The 23,262-nt window shown below is 40.8% G+C and overlaps 1 protein-coding gene across 1 annotated transcript; it reads left to right on the top strand.

The window, feature by feature from the left end:
• The first annotated feature begins 9,229 nt into the window (after positions 1-9,229).
• On the top strand, positions 9,230-13,531 carry C2H13orf42 (chromosome 2 C13orf42 homolog). The gene is made up of 3 exons (XM_066571773.1): positions 9,230-9,643; positions 12,327-12,474; positions 13,299-13,531. The coding sequence occupies exons 1-3, from the start codon at positions 9,230-9,232 to the stop codon at positions 13,529-13,531; spliced, it is 795 nt and encodes a 264-aa protein (XP_066427870.1).
• The last annotated feature ends 9,731 nt before the right edge of the window (positions 13,532-23,262 follow it).

Below are 23,262 nucleotides of genomic sequence, written 5' to 3' on the forward strand. Positions count from 1 at the left end.
CATCATATCACCTGTACAGATACAGCTGTAGTACTCTCTACAGTTTTGTCTAAGAATACCACCGCACCTGGGAGGTTTGTACAGTTTTATACCTTCCGTGTACGAGCTAAAGAAATGTCTTAGCCCAGAGAATATTGTTATTAGTGCAGGTAAAAATCCGCGTCCCTGGGAAGCTCGTGTGTGCAGTGGCGCAGCCGGGAGTCAGACGCGGAGACTCCGGAGGTCGAGGCTCCCATCTAGCGGTGAAACTGATCGGCAAAAGGAGCCGATCTCGGGAGCGAGCACTGCTGAGGGCCTTGTGAGCATCCTCCCTCGTGTTCCAAACCATCGCTGACTCAGAAGAGGAGGAAGACAGTGGGAAAAGCCAGGCAACCCCCAGCATCTCTATAGTTTGGGACGAGCAGTTCAATTCTGGCAAGAAGGGAACGCAGCTCTCTGGGGTGGGTGTTGTCTTTGACCGATGGACATTCTGCAGATATTCTGGCAGTAGCTAAGGTGCTGTGAGCTGACCCACAGGCTCAGGAAAGGCAGAAAGAAAAGCCTGGTCTCTGCACAGTAACCTGGATTTTCAGACTTTCTTTTTCAGAAAGAAAAAAAAGAATTGTCTGTCATGTAGAGTGAGGAGAAAACATAATCCCTTCTGCCAGGATACGCCAATGAAATGGAATAAATAGAGCACTTCTTGGAAAATATAATGACATTATAAGCTCCATAACAGCAGTGAACTTTGCAAAGAGGTCTGTGACCTTGTGAAGGTTGGTTTTGTGAGGGCAGCCTACCTAGTTCCCCCTGAAACTACCTCAATTTTCCCCCAAAAACCCCACCCAGACACCACAGAACAATTTTTGATATCCACAGGCACACATCCAGGCAAACTGTGAAGAAATCTAAGTGCATATTTCATAAGCACATCAATAACCATAACCATATTGACTATGCAAAAAATGAAGAACAGTGACACTTGAGTGATAAAAGATAGTGTTCTGCATACTGTTAAAGTCAATAAGGTGAACTGAAGTGAATTAAATTAAAATATCAACTCAGTTTCTGCTGCCTCATGTTTTCAGACAATTGGATTTCTTTTTATGCAGGGAGGATTATAGATGATAGATTGCAGCTCATTTCCACTGCAGCAATTTTTTCTGGATGTTCCTGTTGTATCTGCTTAGCCCCAGTGGATGTGTTGAAGGTCCTCCATGAAGTCCTTGCTGAGTGTGTTTTGACTCACAAGTGCAGTGACCTTTGCTTGCTGCCAGCTCTGGCAGCTGTTTGATCTGTAACTTTGGCCTGTGTGTTTCTGTAACTATCACAGTTTCCTTGAGATACTTTTTCTGAAATAATGGTTTTAGAAAAAAAAAAAATCACAAGAGGAATGCTGGCTGCCTCAGTCCTTGCCAGTCTGACTGTCCCTTTCATTTTGTGCTGATGCTCAGATTACAGGCCTGTAAGACTCAGCTGTTCCAGTTCACCAGGGTTCACATGAATATTTCCTTCTGTTTCAGTTAACCTAGTTTCACTCCCTCCTGCCTGACCTGGAGGTCACAGAGAAAAACACAGCTAGCATCTCCATGTTTTGCCCACCTTGGGCCAAAGGCACATGTTCTGCCACATTTCAGGGCACAGCAATAAAAAATTTCCATATTCCTCTGAGCACAGACTAAGTTGACTTGCAAGCTTTGTGAATTTAACAGGTATCTTAGCCTGGAAAGTGTCATTTGGCTTTGCAGATTACTGCAAACACCTTGCCAAGCTGCAAACTCATTTCACCATCCATGACCACCTGTGCCTACATCTCAGTGATTTTCTGACCTGGCTGAAATCTCACCTTTGTGAAGACTTTCCAGGTTGTTTTAAGAATATGAGTAGATAACAGTGTAAATATTTTTATCTTACTTTCTTCACTGTTATTGATGAGCCATCTCAAATGTGGACCCACTGCAAGCAATACCTGCACCAGGGACACATCAAGTGTCCATGTCTGCAACTTGCTGAAGGGCTTCATGCAGGCTTTTTGAATCTAGATACCTGAAAGCAGCTACCCTGTGCCCAACAGGCTGGCAGTGGGCCTCTTTGCAGCTTCTGTGTAGCCACTGCTTCAGTATGATATTTTTCCTCTCATATTTAGATTCCACATCATAGATCAGCTACTCTGGAAGAAGGTATTGATTGATTGAGAGTTCCTCAGAGGATCCCAAATGAACTCCCTTTTGCCCCTGCAAGTAGCCACACCTGTGTATATTATTTGACTATTCTCAGGGAGTATAGGGGAAATGGTCTTTGAAGTTCAGCTTGGAAGTGGTAGGCAAGGCTGTGGAGCCACCTCTTCTTCTCTTTCCTCAATGCTTTAAATGTGTCTTAATACAGATTGGCTGTGTTACAAGGACAGTGGAAGGTTGGGTAGGTGGGAAGTGAGTAGAGGCAAAAGATCAAATTATCCAAGGAGAAAGAATTCATGTTTACCAGCTACCACATTTTATGTTAAAACTGGCAAATGTGAAAGAAAAACATGGAATCTGATTTCTCCTGCTTCTTTACTGACCACTCAGAGAGAGGCAACAAAAACTGCTCCTACTAACCTGCTTAATAATTGTCCTGCCTATTTTCGGTTGCTTCTCTTCAGGGAGCTACCTATTATCAGTAAAACTTTTCCATTCTCACGGTGCATGGAGTGATGCCAGCAGTTGCTGGAGCAGACGGCTGGTGAGGCACACTCGTGGTGGTGATGGTGTTGTAGGATTTGGTTCTTGTAGGGTGTCACTGCAGGTGTAGCTGCTCCCTGCTGAAAGGGCCCTGGCTGGCTTCTTGTATTCCTTAGCACAACCAAAGTTGCTTCACTTTGGAAGTGCCTTTGCAGGTGCTGAAGGAGATGTACTAGGAGGTGTGTTCAAGAAGCTTATGGCAAAGATAATAGTCCCCTTTGATTAATTATGTTGTGGCAGTGGGGACAGGGACAGGGCAGGCTGTGTTTTAGGCTATATACAGGTTTATTTTTTTTCCAGATACATTGTGATGTGAACAGAAAAAAGTTAAGATGCAAAAGCCCCACTATTGGTAAATGTTGAAGAAGAATTGGTAATTTCTTCTGTATTTCCATCTTCTCTAGAGCGCCAATGATACCTCACTTGCACTGAGCCCTCTTACTCAGATATCCCAGCCAAACTGCTCCTTTTTTGCTTCTCCACTTAAATTAGCTTTGTCCTTTTTCACTGGGTTAGCAGAGCAGGAAGGAGATAATTATAAGATCCAAGAGTGCCTATGAAAAAGTTTGGAGGTATCGTGAGAAGGCCTTGCCTGGGAATGACTGACGGAGTCTGGCAGCCCTGTGACTTCCAAAGACACGCTGTCCCTTTTCATTATTCCTCCTATGAACATCCTTTGTGGGAAGGATAATTGTGTATTAGAATTTAACTGGAATGAGTAACAGATGATCCAGTTAGAGATCAAGACAGACAGGTCATTTAAATGTTTGTGTTTTATAAACCAGTTTGAAGAACTGCTGCTTACAACCTCCATTCCTCATTGAGCTATCATGAAGGAATTTTGGCTATTTATCATATTCACCTGCCAAAGACTCCATCAATGGTTGATGGATGTGACAGGCAACAAGCTGGACATCACAATAATTCTTCAGCCATCTTGGGAACAAAGGACTCAAGAGGCGAGACAGTATCTAATTCAACAAAGACTAACAAAGATCTGAAAGGTCCTAACAGAGATTCCACTAAAAGGACATGAATTCCTCCAACAAAACAAGCAAGGGCAACTGGTTGTTCCCTTGACCCCGTGTGACAGAAGACAAGACAAAGTTCCCTTGTCAAGCTTGTCAAAGAGATGGAGTTTTTAATGATAGCATGGTTGTTTGAGGAAACAAAAGGAAGGAGGAGGCTAGATACAGCAGGGGATAAGTGTGGTAACCTCTCACCCTCTGAAAAGGCTGCCAAACAACAGCTGTAGACATAGGTCTAAAGTAGGTTGTGTTTCACTGGTGTTCATCTTTTTGCTTCGTTACAGAGTATATGCAAAAATTTCCTCAACAACAACATTATTATCATCATCATAATCATCTTTTTTTTTTTTTTAAAGGATTGATATCTCATTTGTGTAATAATTTTCCATACGTGTTACTGCACATGAATCAGCATTTCTTTATTTTCTCATGCCTGGTAGGAATGCAGTCACAGCTTTTGTTGGTACCAGGCTGTGCTTATGCTGCAACAAAACCTGATCAATGAATGAAATTTTTCATGTGGCAAAAATTTAAGGAGAGTATATGCCTTCTAAGTCAAATGGTAATACTTTGATTAAAATTTAGGTTAGATGGAAAGTTGATGTTCCAGATTTACAAAAAACCTATTTGTCTTCTGTTAGGAGAGTCAATGTTGTGACTCAGCTGTTTTGACAGGTTAGTGTTGTCTGACACGGCTCAAGCATGTACCATTAAAAATCAAGATTGACAGGTGGGCAACAAAGAGATTTCACTGCATTTTCCTCTGAATCAACTCAAATGAAAATCTCTATCTTCAATCTTGAGAAACTGATTTCTCCACTTTAATGCCTCAAAGAAGCAGTCATAGATGTTTGAAATGCATGGTATCAGAATTTATCTCCTTTCCCATATTTTGTGAACTTCCCAAAAGAGGAACAATATCAAGCAGTTCCTGACTGCAGTTTTAGGAAGGCAGAACGGCCTGTTACCTCTGTGGGCTGAAAGAGCAGATATAACCATTCTTGAGGATTTTTCTTTGCTTTGTAACAAGGTCAGTTCTTCTTCCATCTTCACTTTTAGCCAGTGAAAGGTAGGAACCAGTGCTATTGCACCTCTAATGATGGATGTTTCCTGCCAACCTCCAAAAGCACTGCTGATCAGCACCTGATTTAGGATTTGGAAATGCACCACCAGCTCATATTTTAAAGTATGTGTGATCTTCGAACCACTAAGTGTCATAACTACTGCCATATGCAGCCAGGGGTGCTAATTTTTTTTAGAACTGAGCTGTGGTCTCAGCATGCTCAGCATTTGTTGTCTTCCTCTTAAATATTTAACAGGTTGTGTGTGTGTGTGTGTGTGTGTGTGTGTGTGTGTCTTTGCAGAACTTCAATGGAATATATTAAATAGTCAGGGACTAGGGAGCAAAGTGTTGATTCTTGCTGTTATGAATTTCTTACTTTGTTGTCCTCTGTTTTGGACTCTCTCAATTAGCTCTGTCCAAAGAATCTACTTTTTATGCAGCTACATAGACATGGAAGAGTTCACCAGAGGCTGACAACTGTGCTCTAATTTCTGAACTAGCTAAAATAGCACAAGCCTCAGTAACTTTGCTATCCACTCACATATTTTATGTGTGGAACTTTTTTTTCTTTAAAAGCAAAGAAAGTGTTCTCATTTAAATTTTTAAATATAATAAAATGTATTATTCTAACTGATATGATACAATAGATTGATAAAACTTTGATAAAAAAAGAATTGATAAAAAAAGAATACATTGACATCTACAGTTTTTCAAAGATTTTCTTGTTTGAAATCAGAACTTTGTTTCCAGGATGATTTGACATTCCTTTGTATCATTCATGATGAAATTTAACCATCAAGTAAAGAGATTTGTATGCATGTTGGCATGTTATTCAAGAGAAAAAAATGCATTTTGACAAATAACTTATTGATAAAAATGCTTAAGTGTATTTATCTGTACATTTGATTTTATGGGTTTTTTTTCCAACTGTGTAGTTAATTTAGTTAAACAAAGCACATATATTGGATTTTCTAACTTGACTTTCCTATCCAGTCATAGTGGATCAGGAGCTGACAGAATGCCAGGGCTAGAAAAAAAAAAAACAACAAAAACCAATTTTAGAAGTGATTGGGTGTTGTTAAATGGAATTTAGATCACTGGTAGCTGCAAAGAAAACAGACTTGTTGAAAGCAGTAATAGGAAAAAAAGTGACTTGAAACAAAAAACATTAAGTAAATGAAGTCAGATTCAAGTAGCCAAATGAACAAGCAAGGTGTGAGCATTGCCTTGTCAAAGCCAGTAATCTTAGATGCCATTAAATATTTAGTGTGGTCTATTTGATGAGTCTGGTCTATTTGATCTGCTTCTCACAAGCTCTTTCTTTGAGAGGTCTTTATTTATGATTTAATAGCTGTCCATAAATTTGGAACTTAGAATTAAGAGAATTAAATTTTCTTCTTAGCTGTATTTGGCATTTGATGAGTGTCTGTGCAGAAGGAAATAATTCTTGAATAAGACCCTCACTTTTAGTTTCCAGCTGTCTTAGATAACAGTAGCATATTCAGTCCACAACAGTAACTGTGGGGAAGAGACCTGTGATCTGTGGTTGTGGCTGAATTATAATTGCCCTGTTATTTACTTAAAAAGGGACACTTACAGGTGCATGGGAAAGAGAGTTTGAGTATAAATAAATGAAACACTACTCTGGAAACATTTAAAAGCAAATGCCTTACAGGAAAATACCTCAGAAAACATTTCTAGTGGCATTTCTCTTCTTAGAAAACAAAGTAGAGTATATCCTTTATTTAATCCTTTAAATTTTTAAATCCATGGAGCTATTTAAATTACAGTAGATTCTCTGAAGAAAACAAATTAATATACAATAGGAAAGATTGTCTCACTGCCCATTATCAAAGCATAGAATAAAACATTCATGTCTGAAATAATTGTAAACGACCTTTTATGACTGCAAATTAAATTCTATTATATAATGCAGTTATTGTATTGCTTCATGCATTTATTAATACTTCTTTATTTTAACAACACCATGAACAATGGGAATGACACATATGTTGGCACAGAATGAATGTTACCCAGCAAGCTTTTAAAAAAATTGGAAATGAACATGTTTGAAATTGAGAACTCTCTTAAAAGCCTGAAAGCTTTTTTATTTTTTTTTTTAATTAGTGAGATGTCAGCATACATTTTTAATATTCAGTTGAAGCAGGGTAGGAAAAGCTATGGCCCATACGAAATGTTTTTCAAATGCAGTGCATATAATCAGATTTACTCTTCACAGGTGTACCTTTTCCTGTGGTTTCATCAACAGAACCTTGGGGGGTTTTCTGGTTCATTGGTTGGTTCTGGTTTTTTCTTTGCCCTGTAGGTCTTTATAAGCCCAGGTGCGTTTATAAATCAATCTGCAATTGAAAGATAATGTCTGATACTATAAGCAGTTTCTCAGTGGAGTTCCCAATGACCTTATTGATTCAAGCCTTTATCAATATTTTCTTGATTTCCCACTGATTGTCTTGATTTATGGGTTTTCTGACTAAGAGAACTAAGAGGCCTTAGAGTGTTCTGAGGCTCACTGCTATTGTATCATCTCTATAAACAAAGACCATTATCCCATGTAGCAAATCTATGTACATTTTTATCAGGGTTATTCTGGAAAAAATCTCATTTTCTTAACTTAGTAAACAAGTTCCCTGAAATGGCTGTGACAGATATTTATCTCCCCCACTCAGGACAGTATATTAAAACCCCCTTACAGCCTTTTGCTCTGAAAAGGAAATCAATATGTAGATGGAATTATTATTATTATTATTATTATTATTATTATTATTATTATTATTATTATTATTATTATTATTATTATTATTATTATTATTATTATTATGTGTTAGTATTGATGACCCAAAACTTTATCTATCTCAGACAGGCAAATCTGGTGAGAAAGCTCATATTTTTTTCACTGTTCTAATGATCTGTGCTAGCATAAGGTCAACTCTATCTGTTATTTGGAGGATTGAGTAGACTTTTAGAGAGAATCAATAATGGAATACCTCCATACAAGTACTAGATACCAAACAGCTGACTATATTTTAGAACAATCTCTAGGCTGCTTTCAGCTGCAATGGGAATTCTACTATTAGAAGGCAGAAAAAGTGGCAAAACTGGTTTGCCTCAATTCTTAGTTGTTATAAGTACATACTAACTTTAGCTATAAATAAAAGGAACAATTTGAGATGGTTGTGGTTGACGTTTAGTGTCCAGTTTTCAGAGTTCCCAAAGCAATAGGCACAAATTTATGTGCCAAGCTATCTTTTCTGTTGAGATCCTACATATCTTGGGATGCCTCAGCCTCCAATTAGCACTTCCAGAGGCATTAGAAGAAATTTGCTCAGTAGCATTTGCAGGGTGATATCTATTTGATTTGAAAATAATTATTTTTTCTCAAGCAGTCAATGCTTGGGTGGGATCAGCTGTGAAAACTCTTTTGAACAAACTATTTTGAAAACCCTTTGGGGCATGTCTGCTTGCTTTTAAATTGTTGTTGATTGCCTCAGTTCACTATCTGCTTATCTCCAAAGCATACATCACGTGGACACAGTCACAAATACTAGCCATGCCTCGAGTATGCCAATAAAAGTCAAAGTTTCTCAGTACCTTCAGCCAAAAATCAACCATCAAACTCGCTGTATTAAATGTTCTTACACCAATCTAGGACGACAGCTAATGTGGAAAGATACAAATTCTTGTGTTTCTGTCTGAAACATTTTGCCAGAGGAGTACTTTGGAAGAGTGTTTTATTTTACAGCATCCCTTACACAGGACATCTTTGTATTGAGTGTAACAGAGCCTGACATCTGAATCCGCTGGGTTCCTGGCAGCACTGAGCTATCAGGTAGCTGAAGCCATCTCCTGGTTACTGCCGGGTGAAGCCCAGAGCCACTTCTTTCAGCACCTGGACTCCACTCGACAGAAACTATTCCTCTCCTTCCAGACTTTGGCCCTGTGGAGGCCGATTCCAGCCGGCTCTTCCCGAGCATCCCCCCGGGGCGGTCGGGAGCGGATCAGCACCACGGCCAGCGCCCCCGGCCGCCTGCAGCCGGTGCTCAGGGAACCCAGGAGCCCGCAGGAATCGAGGGAGAGGGAAGTCCTGCCTCCGTGCTGATGCTTTTTATGGGGACCAGACACCAAACAAAAGGTCAAAGCATGCTCTTTGACCTCCTCAGCTATATTTTAAACCGAGGAAAGGACAAAGATCTTTCACAGACACAAATGGAATAGAAAAGATATTTCTGTGTTACCATCATGCTTCTCACAATGTTAGACTGAAAACAATTGATGCAGCCATAGGGATTTTTTTCCCCTCCTCATAACAGTAAGTGGCAATTTTTCTTGTCTGCTGAGGGCAAAGGTAACTGCTGCTGATTGCCAGATCCAGTGTGAAATTAAGGAGCTGAAAAAGTATAAAGGGGAGGAAGTGACACATTATGTTCAAAAAGATCCATTCTATATTTCACCCCAACTCCCAGCGAAGAAACGTGACAGATGACATTCCTTACAGTGATGGAGCTGGTTCTGCAGTGAGACTGATCCGCAGCACTTCCATGTATGTCCTTGGAGGTGAGCAGGAAAAAGTTAGTGAACCGCTAAAAAAGTGCAGAAGTACAACCAGCATCGACTCTTGCTTTCAGCCAAAAGAGGAAGACAGAGACTGGATGTACTCTAAGACTCAGGACTGCCTGAAGTACCTGCAGGATCTGCTAGCCTTGAGGAAAAAATATCTTGAAAACATCAATAACTTGAAATCCATGCACATGGCTGCAGATTCTCCAGCATCCACAAGATCATCCAAAACTGGAAAAAAGTCATTTCTTCCACTTCCTTCCAAAGAGACTTCTAAGGTAATTTCCAAGAACTTTTGCCATGTACTTAGTCTTAAGCAACAAAATCATCAAAGCTATGTCACCTGTATTGATTTTCTTCTTTACTGCTTTCAGTCAGTTATCATTTTTCTTTTGCATCAATTTAAGTGTTGCTAAATACGTTGAGATTCTTTCTAAGCAGTGTAAAATTAGGAATGAATGACTGATCATAGAAAGAAATGTATATGTCTCTGTTTGAGGGGGGAAATGTTGGGAGAGAGAAAGGAAAAAGTTGTGAGAGTATGGAAAATGTTGGAAATGAAAGGGCAAGCTCTGACATTCTACTTAAGTACCTCGGAGTCCTTCACTATGATTAGTGAAGTCCAGCTTGACTGACAAATGCAGTAATCTCAGGATTTTCTGGCAGTCTTATTATTGACAAAATTACTTACACAAAATAATTATAAATTCACTGAAACAAAGAGGATTTTTTTTTCTGACTGGTCAGTTAGTTTGTCAGTGCTACATTTAGCATCAGTGCAACCTCTACTGGTAGAATGTGGGGCATGAGGAATTCTTAAGGTTTCCTTTCTCTGTTCATTAATAAGTTGGTGGGTCATTTCTAGACAGTGAAATTCTTAACCCTTTACTGTCATGAAAATACAAAAATAAAAATGGAATATCATCTTTGGTGCAGATTATTTCCATGTATCCTAGAAATAAAAGCTTTATAAGTTAGCATGTCACTGGACAGTTCAGTGGTTACTTTGACTCTAGACTTCATTCAGTGAGGACAAAACAAAGGACTGCAGCAAGTGGGATGATCTGTTTAGGTAACATGACTGCAAACAAGACTTCAACAGGAGGCTCACAGGTTATCCAGTGCAGTCTTTAAGCTGGATAATAATGGGGATGGTGGGAAGAAGGGATATAGGGCTGAAATTACTGATTAGGCCAGGTTGACGTTAAATAATGTTGCTGCCATATTTAGATGTTCTGTCACAGCAGAGTGTCAGAATGGTTTGTGAACTTCTGAGATGTGCTGCTGAAAATACTGCTTAAGTAAAGCACCAAAGCTTAACTTGTTTTTTGGCAAACAATTGGATCTCCCAAAGTCTGAGGCTAAGAATGCTGTCATCTGACTTTGGCCCTGTGTATGACCAGTCCTGGTAGTGACTGGCATGCTCACTCCATCACCCATCCCCTTGGAAACAGACAGGAAACACCAGCAGAGTATTCTTGCCAACACTAATGGCAGAGTCACAGCTGCACACCTCTGGCTTTGTAAAAATTAGGGAGAGGTCAAGAAGCCTTTTACACAATTCAGACTGTTCTTCCTAACTACACATTTTATGTCCACAGATTGCAAAGTTTGTGTTATCACCTGGCATGAATCGTTTTGCCCCAGGCTACCTGCTCTTATTAAATTACCTATCAGTGGGAATTCACTTCTTTCTCTAACCTGCTGCATGATTTATAGGAAGGTAATTTGTCCAGACAAACCTGTCCCCATGGGAGTTTTGATCCAAAGATCAAAACTGGGATTTCACTATGGATTCAAAATGTGCCACTTGTGTCTAGTGGAAGAAAAGAAGAGAGGTGGGTCAGATGTGGGGAGCACATTGGCATGTCTTTAAAATGCCTTTTAACCAATAAGAGCTTAGTCATAATACAGTCACTATTTCCAGTAGATGTGTGGTAGCAGCTATCTTTTAGCACTTCTCAGGATGTCAATCAACCCATAATGTCAGGAGGGGAATCAGCTAGTTCATTTCTCTGCCTCCACAGAACAGGGAACAGGCTGGTCCTTCAGAGGTGTGACATGGCACGCATCCTTTTGTCTCATTGAAACCCAGGGTAGCAATTTTCTGAGCTGGTATTGCAGCCTGACAATATACCTGACTTGGACTAGCAAGGAAAATATATGTACCTTCATTAGGTAGAGCCTGGCAGGAATTATTCATCCCATTTGTACCTTCAGAATCCCTAACCCAGGTTTTATGACTGCTTCAGCATTTATAGATAGGCATTTCCTTTTTCATCAAGACAGGCTCCTAATTTTAAACTGTGTGCCTTTCCTGTGGGAATTATCACAGTGTTGAATGACTCATAATTTAGCGCACACCATCCTTTTTAATTTCAAAAAGACTTCAGCAATTTAGATCTGGATTAATTTCACCTAACCTAGGCATTTTAATAAGATGCTTATATTAGTAACAAAGTTACCCCTCAATATCTTTTCAGCTGAGAGAAAGAGCTGGCTGCAGAGGAGGGTTCAGCCTACTTAAGGCCTGACTCATCTTCTGAAGCTACTGGAGCCCAGCATTAATTACAGAAGGAGCCCTGCATGACTACATTTCTAATGTGTTTCTCCTTAGGAACCTAGTGCTAGGCAGAATAAATTTGGTCATAAAACCCAGCTGTCATTTAGCCACCCAATTAAATGGCCTGGTACATGGATTCCGAGGGATTTCAAAACACCTGGCCAGTAGTGCCCAAGTGGAAGGTAGTTGTTGTTGAACATGCAACAGGATGGATATTGGTTAGATATCCACTGCCCTGCTTTCTTTGATTTCTACACTGTGGAGTAGTTTGGACCTGTGTTTATTTTCTGACAGCCTGAATTGTGGCATCAAACACATCTTCCATATAGAGTATGCTCATTAAGAAATCATTGTGCCCAACCCTTGGCTAACTATTTTCTCCTTTGTCTGATCAACAGGCATCCATGGAAAGAAAAGGCCCACAGTCCAGTTCAGATGTAAGAGAAGCAATAGCCTTCTTTGACTCAGTGATTGCAGACCTGGACTCAGAGAGATGGCGGAGAGTTCCTGACGTGGATCTGCCAAATGTGGATGTTGATTTTGATGGTGCAGTATAAACCAGCCAAATATGATGGGTTTTGGGGTGCAGAGGGTAGAGGAAGGAAAGGCATTGTGATGTCACATTTGTTTAATGAATTTATTTAATTAATCAGTTGTCCTCTAGTTTTGCTTCCCAGACCTAGGACCATTATATGCAATATGTGAAATTACAGTGATATGTCACTTGTTCCCTGTTGAATGGGTGCAACTATTTTATGTGCAGTCATTACATGGCAAATGTAGCACGTGCAGGGTTGGAATAGTGCTTGCCTTCTGCTCAGGGCTGAACTCCACCCTTGCATTTGTATCTCAAGCTGTCTTTGGAGAATTATAGGAAGTATAAATGTATTTTTTTCTCCACCTTTTTTTTTTTTTTTTGAGAAATGACTGGGTGACTCCTTTTTAACTACCAAAAAAGAAGTAATTTGATGATTAGGCTAAATAACTGGAGGTTTCCATCAGAAAAAAATGGGATTGCCCAAAGAAATGAAGATGTGCCAATTTAAGGTCGTCCTGTATAATCAGCAGAGGGATATAGATATGTCTCACCTTTGCTTCAGGCTGAGGTGAATAACTGAAGCAGGTCATTTTAGCAGTACCCAAGGAATATATTTGAAGGGACTAGCTCTCACATTCATATTTATGCTGCAGGTGTTGAAATTCTAGATAAAATGAATCCCATCCTGAGTGATATCCTGCAGTGAAACCAGGTTTGTCTCCTGATCTTGCCTCTAGGAAGGACCCAGCAAGCACCCTTGCTGTGTTCCCTCACTGTGCAGATAAAATGTCACTGACAAGTGGTTAATCCCAGATTATCTTCTGTCTTTCAGTTGCTACCAGTACGAGTGAACACAGTTTGCATTCAAACTGGATCCTTCGTGCTCCCCGGAGATACTCACAAGACACTGCCCAAGCAGCTAAGCAATCCCAAAGAAACAGTCAAAGGAGAACCACTGGCTCTAGGAAAAGGCTGGAAAGGCATCCCATGTACCTGCCCAAGGCTGTGGAAGGGGCATACAGCACTTTAAAATTTAAGCCTAAAACACACAAGAAAGAATGTTGAAAGAAGAATGTTCCCTTTTTGTTCCCTTTTCACTTGAAGACAGAATAAATGAAATAGGGCATGTAAGACCTCAATTTTTTTTTTACCACTGATCCATCACTTACACTCCAGAAGTGACCTGTGCAGTCACTGAAAGTTCTTCATAGGGGACGTATTTTAAGCCATGGCTATTCCAATGTTGGACTCATATGAGGGCTTAACTCTTCAAATTTTCTGTGCCTAACAATACTGCTTTGTCATTCAGCTTGGTGGGGGGGAACTCCAGCTTGACAAGCCTTTTTTTCTAGTGCTGTTATAGAAAGCAATGATTCAGAGATTGCCTGGTGCAGTAATTTTTCTTCTGACTCCAGTACTGCAAAGCAGTTCAAGGAATTCAGCAAATATTTTGGAGTTTTTGCAGAGGTGTTTCCAATGTCAGAGCAGTGAAGCAGAATTTTCTCCTTCTGTTGCTTGTGAAAATTTGTAAGTGCCATCATTGACTCTATGTTCTGAGAGTATACAGCAGCACCAAGATACACAGTCTGCAGCACGAGCAGAAAAGAGCTGGAGTGAGGGAATCAGCATTAGAAACTTGTGTTTAGGGTAATCGTGTGCTCCAGTGTGTTTTGTACTCTGCTTGGAAATGGTTCTGTTGTTGGATGCATCAAAATAATCACTGCATGCAAAAATGTATGCAACTTGTTTCATATGGTTACACCACATGCTAGTTTTCATCTAACGCCCAGCTGATGAATCTAGGCACCCCAGTGTACACTAGAAAAGCTTAAAGTCATGGAGAACATTTTGTGAATAGATTGGAGCAAAGGTTGTTCTCAGGGGCAGAAGAGAACTTGCAGACAAAGCCACCACATCACCTTTAGATTATACAAAATATTTGGAATTCTGCTATTCCATTATTAAAGACAATATATTAGGATGAATGAAGTCTAGATGTGTTTCTCTTCATCTTAGAGGGGATATGTATTCCATGTGATACTTGGGATTAATAAGACCCATGCTCTGCCTGTCAGAGCTCATACTTTGTCTTAAGAATTTGCTAAGGTGTTTGGGATCAAGCTTTTGCTTACTCGGATTTTTTTTCATCTGGCATCATTCAGCTGGTGCTGGACTATGACAGATGGATCATGGCAGCACTGGTATGACCAGCTGGTGATTTGCTACTGTTTCCTTGTTTCTATGATCAGTAGTTTTTGTGTCCACAGGCTTGGATGAATTTCCTAAGGCACTGGCCATCAATATAGCCCATCTGATATACGAAAACCCCCATAAACCTTGTGCCCTCACACAGAACATTTGGTAGGTGTTAATTCTTGCTGATTTGTGTTCCCAGTCCTTGGGACTAAGTTATTCAAAAGGCATTTCTGCCATGGGTTGCCAGAATATCTCTGAACTTAATCATCTAGGCCACTTTCTGTCATAAGATAGAAAAGTGCCAAAAAACCATATGTTCCTCCATTCAGAGCTGGCATCTCCTGTTTGATGAAAGCATTTTGATTCTTTTTCTAGTGATGTTTGTGAAGCAGATGGAAGAATTGTTTCTGTAGCACTTCAGTTCTGGAGGTGCTTTTGTTGCTCTTGGCCTAGTTTGCATCCTCTTGAAAATGACCAGTTTAAATAACATAATTGATACATATTCAAGAAGAGTTTTTAAATTAAGGTCTGGGTTTTGTCTCCCTGCTGTTGGTGCTTTTCACAATAGTCTGTATCCTTTATATTGTGCAATATTATATTGATGCCTTTGTTCCTCCCCAGTTCTGTACTGTCCACCCTGAGCTGAATGCCCTTTAAACTATTCTGCCTCTGAATGTATTCATGGAATTCCACTCAGCCAGGTGGGATAACCAGAGCACAGCTTGTTCCAAACACACCCCTAGGATCTGGCATGCCTCAAGGCTGCAGCTCTGTGTATGTGTGAGAGAAGGGGGACAGTGCTCAGAACTGTACATTTTTGGCAACTGTGTCACCCTGAAACTCCTCTCCAAACAAAATTTCATACTGAAGTTGCCGAGGAACATTTTTACTGACTGTGTGGGCATCTTTTTGCTACTAGAACCTGCAACATGGATGGGTGCTGTCAGAAAATCTCACCATCTTGTTTGAGTTACTACAACAGAATTATGCATGTGCATAATTAAAATACTGATGAGAAGAAAGAAGAAAAGGATTCCAATGTTTTTCTGCCCTGGGCTGTGTTTCATGTTTGTAGTGCCAAGGTTTTATGCATTGGAGTAACTGATCTCTTTGCTATTGTTTTAAGAATGCATTTTGATGTGCAGAACCAGACTGCTTCAGCATGTGCAAAGCAGTCCTTCCCTGTAACCTCTTGTCTGTCCTTGTAAAACAGACATCTCTGATCATCTGGTTGTGATAGGGGGTGAGGGTCCCCCTGCTGTCCAGCACAGAACCTTCAGTGTGAGATTGGGTTTGCTTTTATGAATAAGAGACAAAGGAGGAGGGGGGGGGGGGAAATCAGATTTATAGTTTCTACTTGGATTCTGTCATTTTTTTTCCTCTTTTCTTAAAGTTCACTTCAAGCCAGTCATCATCTTAGGAAATTCTAATTAAGCAAGTAAAATAAACCAGTTTTTCTCTGAGAACATGTTCTATCACCTATCCCATGAATACAGGCACCTTCCTTCTTCTTCTAGCATATCAGCCCCTGTATGCTCCTCACTGAACATGGCTCAGCTCCAACAGAGCTATGGAGAGCAGTCCCTGCATCTCAGGGCACTCTCTCCAGAGATGGGAGCTGAGGGTTCAAAGGTCTTGTGCTACCTGTGCTAGAGCAGCTAGCGAAGCACAAAGGGAGCAGGAGAGAGGAAAGGGGACCATCTCCACCCCTAGTGTCAGCTGCCTCCTCAGAGAAGGATTTAGTGTGGATGGCAGCACCCTCTGTATTATCCCAAGACAGAACCCTGCCCCTGCCTGGCACTGGCTCATCCTAGGCAGTTTTCTACACAGCTTCCAGGAGCAGTTGGTTACCCTACAAAAGTGCTTCCCATCTGGGCTGAATCATTCCCTCGTGGCTTTGCAGGAAGAGCTCTCTGCATAGACACTGAAGGGATTCTCTCTGTCACGGTATGCCCTCTAAATGACCTTGCTGCAACCTGCAGGTATTTTCAGGCATAGCATCCTAGAAATTAAGCAGCTACTAGAGGTGTTCTGACAGTGCCAATCACACAGAAGAGTTGTTCATGGCTGGCAGAGCTCTGAGTGACCTAGATCTTTTGAAGAGATTGTTAGTGAGCCCTCTGAGTCATGCCCCCAGGCCATGGTAATGAAGGGCATCAACCAGGAGCTCTATCGATCAAGGTCACTGTGTGTCAGTGTTCCCTGCAGCACTGATCCCCAAGAGCTCTTTCCCAGAGTGCACTGGAATAATAGGCAAGATCTTTGCAAAAACATCTCATAGTTTGTTGTTTCAAATCCAGCTCAGTTGAAGTATTAGGATATGTCAGGTCCTTCTAGCCTGTGTCATTGCTGAGTGCTAGCTCTGAAGTGGCCCTGGCTACAAATTTTTGTGACACCACATCCCCATCTGTCTTTGAGAAACTAAAGACACTGTGTACAAGAATCCAGAAACTGAAGAGAGGTGAAGTCTGTTGAAGGAATCATGTTCTGGAGGATTCAAAATAATTTTGTCTTTTTGTGTTGAGCAACTCAGTGCAATCACAATGCATGTAAGTGAGGTGAAATCGTAAGGGTCTTTGGCAGAAATAGAAGAAATATAGGCAGCTAATGGAAAGTTGGCAGCTGGACAAGCTGCAAGCTCTGGTTTGAATCTTGCAGTGCCATAAAGTTACAATGAAGGCAGAAGGTGTCAGCATTGCCTTGAGTAACACAGGAAGTCCTCAGAGGTAATGCATAGAAAAATTCATGGCTATCTGCTGCTCCAGCTTTGAGGGGGTGTATTAAAAATATTAGATTCACACTTAGTGGGTGTCTTGAAAATTTTCACAGCTGTTGGGTCTGTTTGTCATTCTGCTTGGGTAAATTTGGGAGAGTGCCTCCTGTGATTTGGTGGTGGAGCAGGCCCACAAGGAGATGAAAGCAGCATGGAGCTGACCAGTCACAGCAGGCTCTGTTTAGGAGGGTTTTGCCAACTTTTGGGCCTGTAGCTCTGAATGATGCCCATGGTAAAGAGAAAACAGGCTGTATAAAGTCGGTGGAATGACTCTTTAACTATTGTGAGTTTAACAGGTAGAAAAATGTTCTGGAAGAATTTTGAGGGCAAACCATGACAAATGAGCCCAGCTGCTTCAGACCAGACTGAGAAGCAGAAGCTAAAGCCCATTGCTTGATTAGCCTCAATTTAGTGCATGATGACAAGTTTTCTACTACTAGGCTTGTCATATTAAAATATTGTCCATTTTTTATAAGGCAAGACCAGGCATCACCGTCTGAATGACTCAGTGCCTGTGATACCCTGACTCCTCACAGAAGATGAGGTAAGCTATGAGAGAAAATAGAAAAAGAATTTATGGAATTAAAAGTGATGTATTCCACCCTTTAGTAAAAGTGAGATTGAGAAGGAAGCAACAATTTACCAAGAAGTTTATGGCACTGATAGGGAGACACAGCACATGACACCAAAGTAAAATAAGTGATTGAGCACAAACTTCCACAATTAAGTGCTGGGGACTGTCACTTACAGCATCAGCTCTTGAAGATTTCTAGAAAGGTAGATAAAATTGTGATTTGGCCACACGGTGGCAGTTCATTCCTAGCTATTCTGCAACCCTACTATTTCTGTGAACAAGGGAACTGAGGACGAAAGTAAAAGGGAAGTTTTGTCCCGCTTCATCAAGAGACAGTCAGTGTGTGTATCTGTTATTCACCTCTGGGCTTCTTATTTCCCAGGCAGTTGTTTGGCAGTTTCCAATGATCATTAGTTCTTTAAATGAGTTTACTTTTCCAGGGAGAGATTTCCTTAGGCTATAAACAGCCATGACATCACAGGGGACACTGAGACCTCAGTAAATCATGGCTGAGAGTGACCACTTGCCTTTGACTGTGTCTGGGAACAAATGGACAAAGTAATGTCATCGCTAGGAATAATGCACTCTAAGGTACAAAAAATACAAAGATGGATTAAAAATAATGAGCAGAGAATTTAAGATTCAGAAGTTCAGTCCTGAGATAGGTCTGAGCTAAGGATTTTGATCTGATTCTGAAGTTTCTTTCAAGGCCCAGGAGAATCAGTATATGAGGTTCCCAGCTTCTTGGGGTTTGTAATGCTGTTATTCCAGAATTTACTAATCCAAGCAGTTTGGTTAGTCAAAAACTAACCTGCTCCTGCTCCTGCATCAGCTGCTGGTGTGTCTTCCAGGGGTATGTTTATATTTAGGGCATGAAAGCTAAACTTCTATAAATTTTTCCCTCTATTTTATGCCAAAATACTAATTTAAAGGGGAAAAAAGGGAAGATGTCTTTGCACTGCTTATGACTACAAGTCAGCAATGGCAGATTTAGATGGCTCGGTGGTCTCAAAATATTCAGACTAATAAGGTTCCCTGCATTAAAGAGGCCCATCAGCCCTGGCACTGCTCACATGCAGGCTCTCAGTCTGTGCTGGGTTGTGGCTTGATGTGACACTGAGTCCTTTTGAACTGACAGACATGATGCCATCATATACAGGTATTTGTGTGTGGAATAGCAAGGGGGGAAGGGGCTTGCTCAAGAATAAACAAGCTGTTCCAAAGTTAGAGTTAGCTTTAGTATCACTTCACTGAGAGAACTGATTCATAGCATTCTTACTCTTCAATAGCTTCACTTTTCAGTTTCCAATATGCAGAATTAATTTTACCGCTCTCATATCAAGGATACAGATCATTGCTGTGCCAGGAAAGTGAGGGGATCAGTGGAAGGACTCTGGTGCAAGCAGAGCTGATCTGTAATTACAGTTGAATAAACCCAAGTGGGTACACTTGGGGCAAGGTTTGCACTCACCCTAAGCGGGATTTTCAACAGGCACGTAACTAGCATCAGTGGGAGTAAAGTGACTCTGATAAATGCACTGGGGCCTGACTGCTTCTGGAAAAGCTGGTCTGGAGCCAAGCTTGAGCAAACACAGCTTCACTTCTAGGAATTAAATTAGACTCATGAGAAGAACAGAATTAGGCCAATCTTTCTGCCTGTAAGCCTATTAGCTTTAAGCCCTGGGGTTGTGTCATTCTGAGTTAGAAAGGACTGTCCCACACCTCTGTCAGATTTCTGCAGCCCTTGCTGCTCTCTACCTGCAGAGCTGGGGTTGTTACTGATCTTCCCATTTAATTTGAACCCAAAGAATTTGTTGACAATGTTCCTCGAAGTTCAGTTACTCAAAAACTTAGAATTTATATAAATGCTTTGTGAATTTGAGAAATCCTGCTGCTCTTATGTTCACACAGCTATGTCTGAGGGCTCCTGCAAGAGGCATTCAAAACTGATGTACTATTAAAAAAAAGAAGACATGAAGAAGAAAAGAAAATCACATCTGCTGTGCCAGAACAGTAACGAGCAGGTGTAAGTTGGTTGCTGCAAAGAAAACAGAGCAGAAGCAGCAAGGAGACAGTCTGACCCTGGTGAGCTTCTTCCAGAATCACTGTTTAACATGAAAATATGAGGTGAGAGAACAAAAATCCAACATCAAGCTTTGAATATCAAATGAAAATGCCAATTTTTGTATGGTTTTCCAAAAATACCAGTTGCCTTCCACTCAAATCTGATATGAGATCCATCAATTTCCTCTTTTTGTTCTGTCAATAGTTCAGTTATATTGGTTCTAAAAAGATTCAAATTGCCCAGAGATTATTTTCTTGTAGCTGTCTTTAGTCACACTCTTCCTTCAAAATTTACTGTTTTCTTTATGGAAACTTGAATCATTGATATGAAGAATTTAGGACTGGAGGTCTAAATGAGCAGAACTATAAAAAAATGAATGTACACAAAAATGAGGGCACTGTTTTTATTTTTTTAGGGGCTTGCCATCATGCTTTAACTAGCATTTCATGAGCTCTGTTTTTCCCTTTTTATTCCATGAGGTACAATATATTAGTGTTTTCCCTTCCTTTAGTATGGATTTATCAATTCATGTCTGAAATGTCATTATAGAGACCTTTGGCAAAGAAACCTGCTAAAAACACATGTATTTTATCCTTCAGAAGAGAAGTACTGGTCCAAATGAGGATTTTTGTAATGGGGTCAAAGGGAGTTAAAACCTGATTATGTGGTGAGAAGAATTATCAATAGACTTGGGGCTCCAACAGCTCTGCAATTCACAATTATAATTAATTCTGAGCAGCTTGTGCCAAAATTCAGTGCTGAGTCATATCCCCATAGAAGTTGAGTGACTTGTGCTCAGCATAAATCAGGAAAGAACTCAGAAGGGGCAGAGATATCTCTCATCAGTGGTGACAGATTCATTTGCCCATGAGATCAATAATGTCTTTACCTATTGCCAGGTTTACCTTTCCTCTCTGGGTTTCATGTGGTGAGTGTGATAAAACAGATTCCTTCATTTGGCCAGCCTGTGTCAGGAGGCAGCAAACAGCTGACAGAGATGCACTTGGCTCAGTGGGGACCCTCCACCCTCTCCTAGGTGGAGGAAAGCTGTGAGCCAATGCCACACCAAATGCCAGCAATCCTTTGGGGGAGATGGCCTTGACTGGAAGAACTTCCTGAGCCAGGGAAGGGGACTCTGTACAACTCACCCTGTGCTGTGGCATGGGCTGGGAAACACTCCACTGGGAAACTCATGCAACTCGTCCCTCCACAGCCCCAGTTCATTGACAGGAAGGATGATTTCATTAATAGATCACAGAATACATTTTCAGCTCAAAAAAATCCTCAATGCGTTCATAGTGGCATTAACTGAGCTCATTACTTTTGGGGTGTGTTCTTATTCAGCAGAAATCTTAAATGACAGGCCCATGGCAATGCACAGCTTAACAATGATGATACTTAGGTAAAAATGAGTAGTTAGGTTTCTCGCTAGTAATTTTTGAAACAAGAGTTTCAGTGCCTGCTAGTTGGTTTGCACAGAACACAGCCCTGGTCCTTAGGAAGGAATTTCCATGCCAATCTACATTGCTTGACTTAATTATTAATATGAGGACTAAACACAGACAGATGGCAAAATAAACTCTATTAGGTTGGTGTGAATCCGAAGTTCCTTCCACCAACATAACTGGGTGCAGATATTGAGCCAAAACATATAGATAGCTCTTAATGTGAGTCTGAGATGTCACAGTTTGCACAAAAAAAAAAGACCTGAGAGTCAAGTTCTTGGCCTCTGGGGCCCGTGTATCAAACCAGAGTGGATGGTGACATTTGTAGAGATTTTCTGGCTCTTTTCAGCATGCACACACATGCTTAAGTTGGGCCTCACTCTCATTTTTTTCTGGATCTGGCAGCTTGCTTTCTATGCTGAGCTGATAGTAGTTTTGTCTTTCAGATGTTTACTTGTGTTGTGCCTGCAAGCTCGCCAGAAACATTCAGGCTGTTCTGCTTGTGCTCTGATTTTTTGCTCTCAGCCTCTGAAATGGTTTTGCATGCAGTGTGTTTTATTTCTCCTTCCCTCCACCCCTGTCCCTCACCTCTCACTATAACTGTATTTCTCTGGTAGTGGCTTATTGCACTAATATCAGGAGAACAGGAAGAAAAAAATTTAATGATAGGTGTAGCCAAAATACAAGAGCAGGCAGAGAAAGCGGACTGACTGATATAAGAATTTTCCATTAGGTATAAAAAATTGCAGATGTGCGAACTCTTCTTGACAGGGTACGTGGGCTCCTCTTCAATCTGTCTGGAGTGACTCTTACCAGCCAAGGACTTGTGCATCCAGCACAAGCCATGGCCCAGCTCCTGTGCAGTCACCAGAGGCTGATAGCCATTCATGCAGGATATTAATCTCGGGGGTAGGACGGGTAGGATGAATCACCTTCTCAAATACCTTTCTCTCACGGTCCATAAAGGGCTCTAGCCAATTAGCCCTGACTACATGCATGACTTCTAGCAATCCAAAGGCAGATGAAATGAATTGTGAATCTTTTCTTTGCAACATGTGTGACATCTCAGAGCAGTTCAGCCTGACTGTAGCCTAAATATACCTCTGTGTGTCCCTCTGCAGTTTTCATGCTGCTTTGTTGATTCTTACAGGGCAATCAGAAAAGAAGTGAAAATTTAATCAATGTCAGCAGCTGCACTGGGAAGGTATTTGAATTTACTCCTGGCTGCTTTATACTGTTGGTATTGAAGATCTATAAAGGAATCATGACAGGTTGCTTTCTACTATCTCTAACTCTTATGTCTATCAGGAGTTTCACTAGGAAGATAAGAATGACATCTATTTATTTATTTCAAACTAGGAATCTAAACTCTACTTTTGACATCTTAGTGTTAACCATTCCTATATACTCATGCTATCTTCCTTTCCTTCTCAGGCTTTCCCTGCTCCCACTGGGCCAGAGACTCTTTCTTACTCAGGTTTTTGTAGCATCTGACACGCCAGGATCAAGGTCTTGTCTGGACCCTCTGGAAGTTGCTCAGATGCAGAAGGTGCAGAGGGACACATATTCTGATGAATGATGATTCTGTGTAGTTTTTTATCTATGGCATCGATGATCTTCTTTCTCAACAGAGGAGGAGAAGAGAGCTCTGCACTGAGCTGAAAATACACAGGAGAGAAGAGATAAGACTCTCTAAAGAGATAAGGCTAAAGGACTACATTTTCTTTCCTCATACGGCTACTT

The sequence above is a fragment of the Molothrus aeneus genome, chromosome 2 (genome assembly GCF_037042795.1).
Source record: "Molothrus aeneus isolate 106 chromosome 2, BPBGC_Maene_1.0, whole genome shotgun sequence".
Classification (NCBI taxonomy): Eukaryota; Metazoa; Chordata; class Aves; order Passeriformes; family Icteridae; genus Molothrus; species Molothrus aeneus.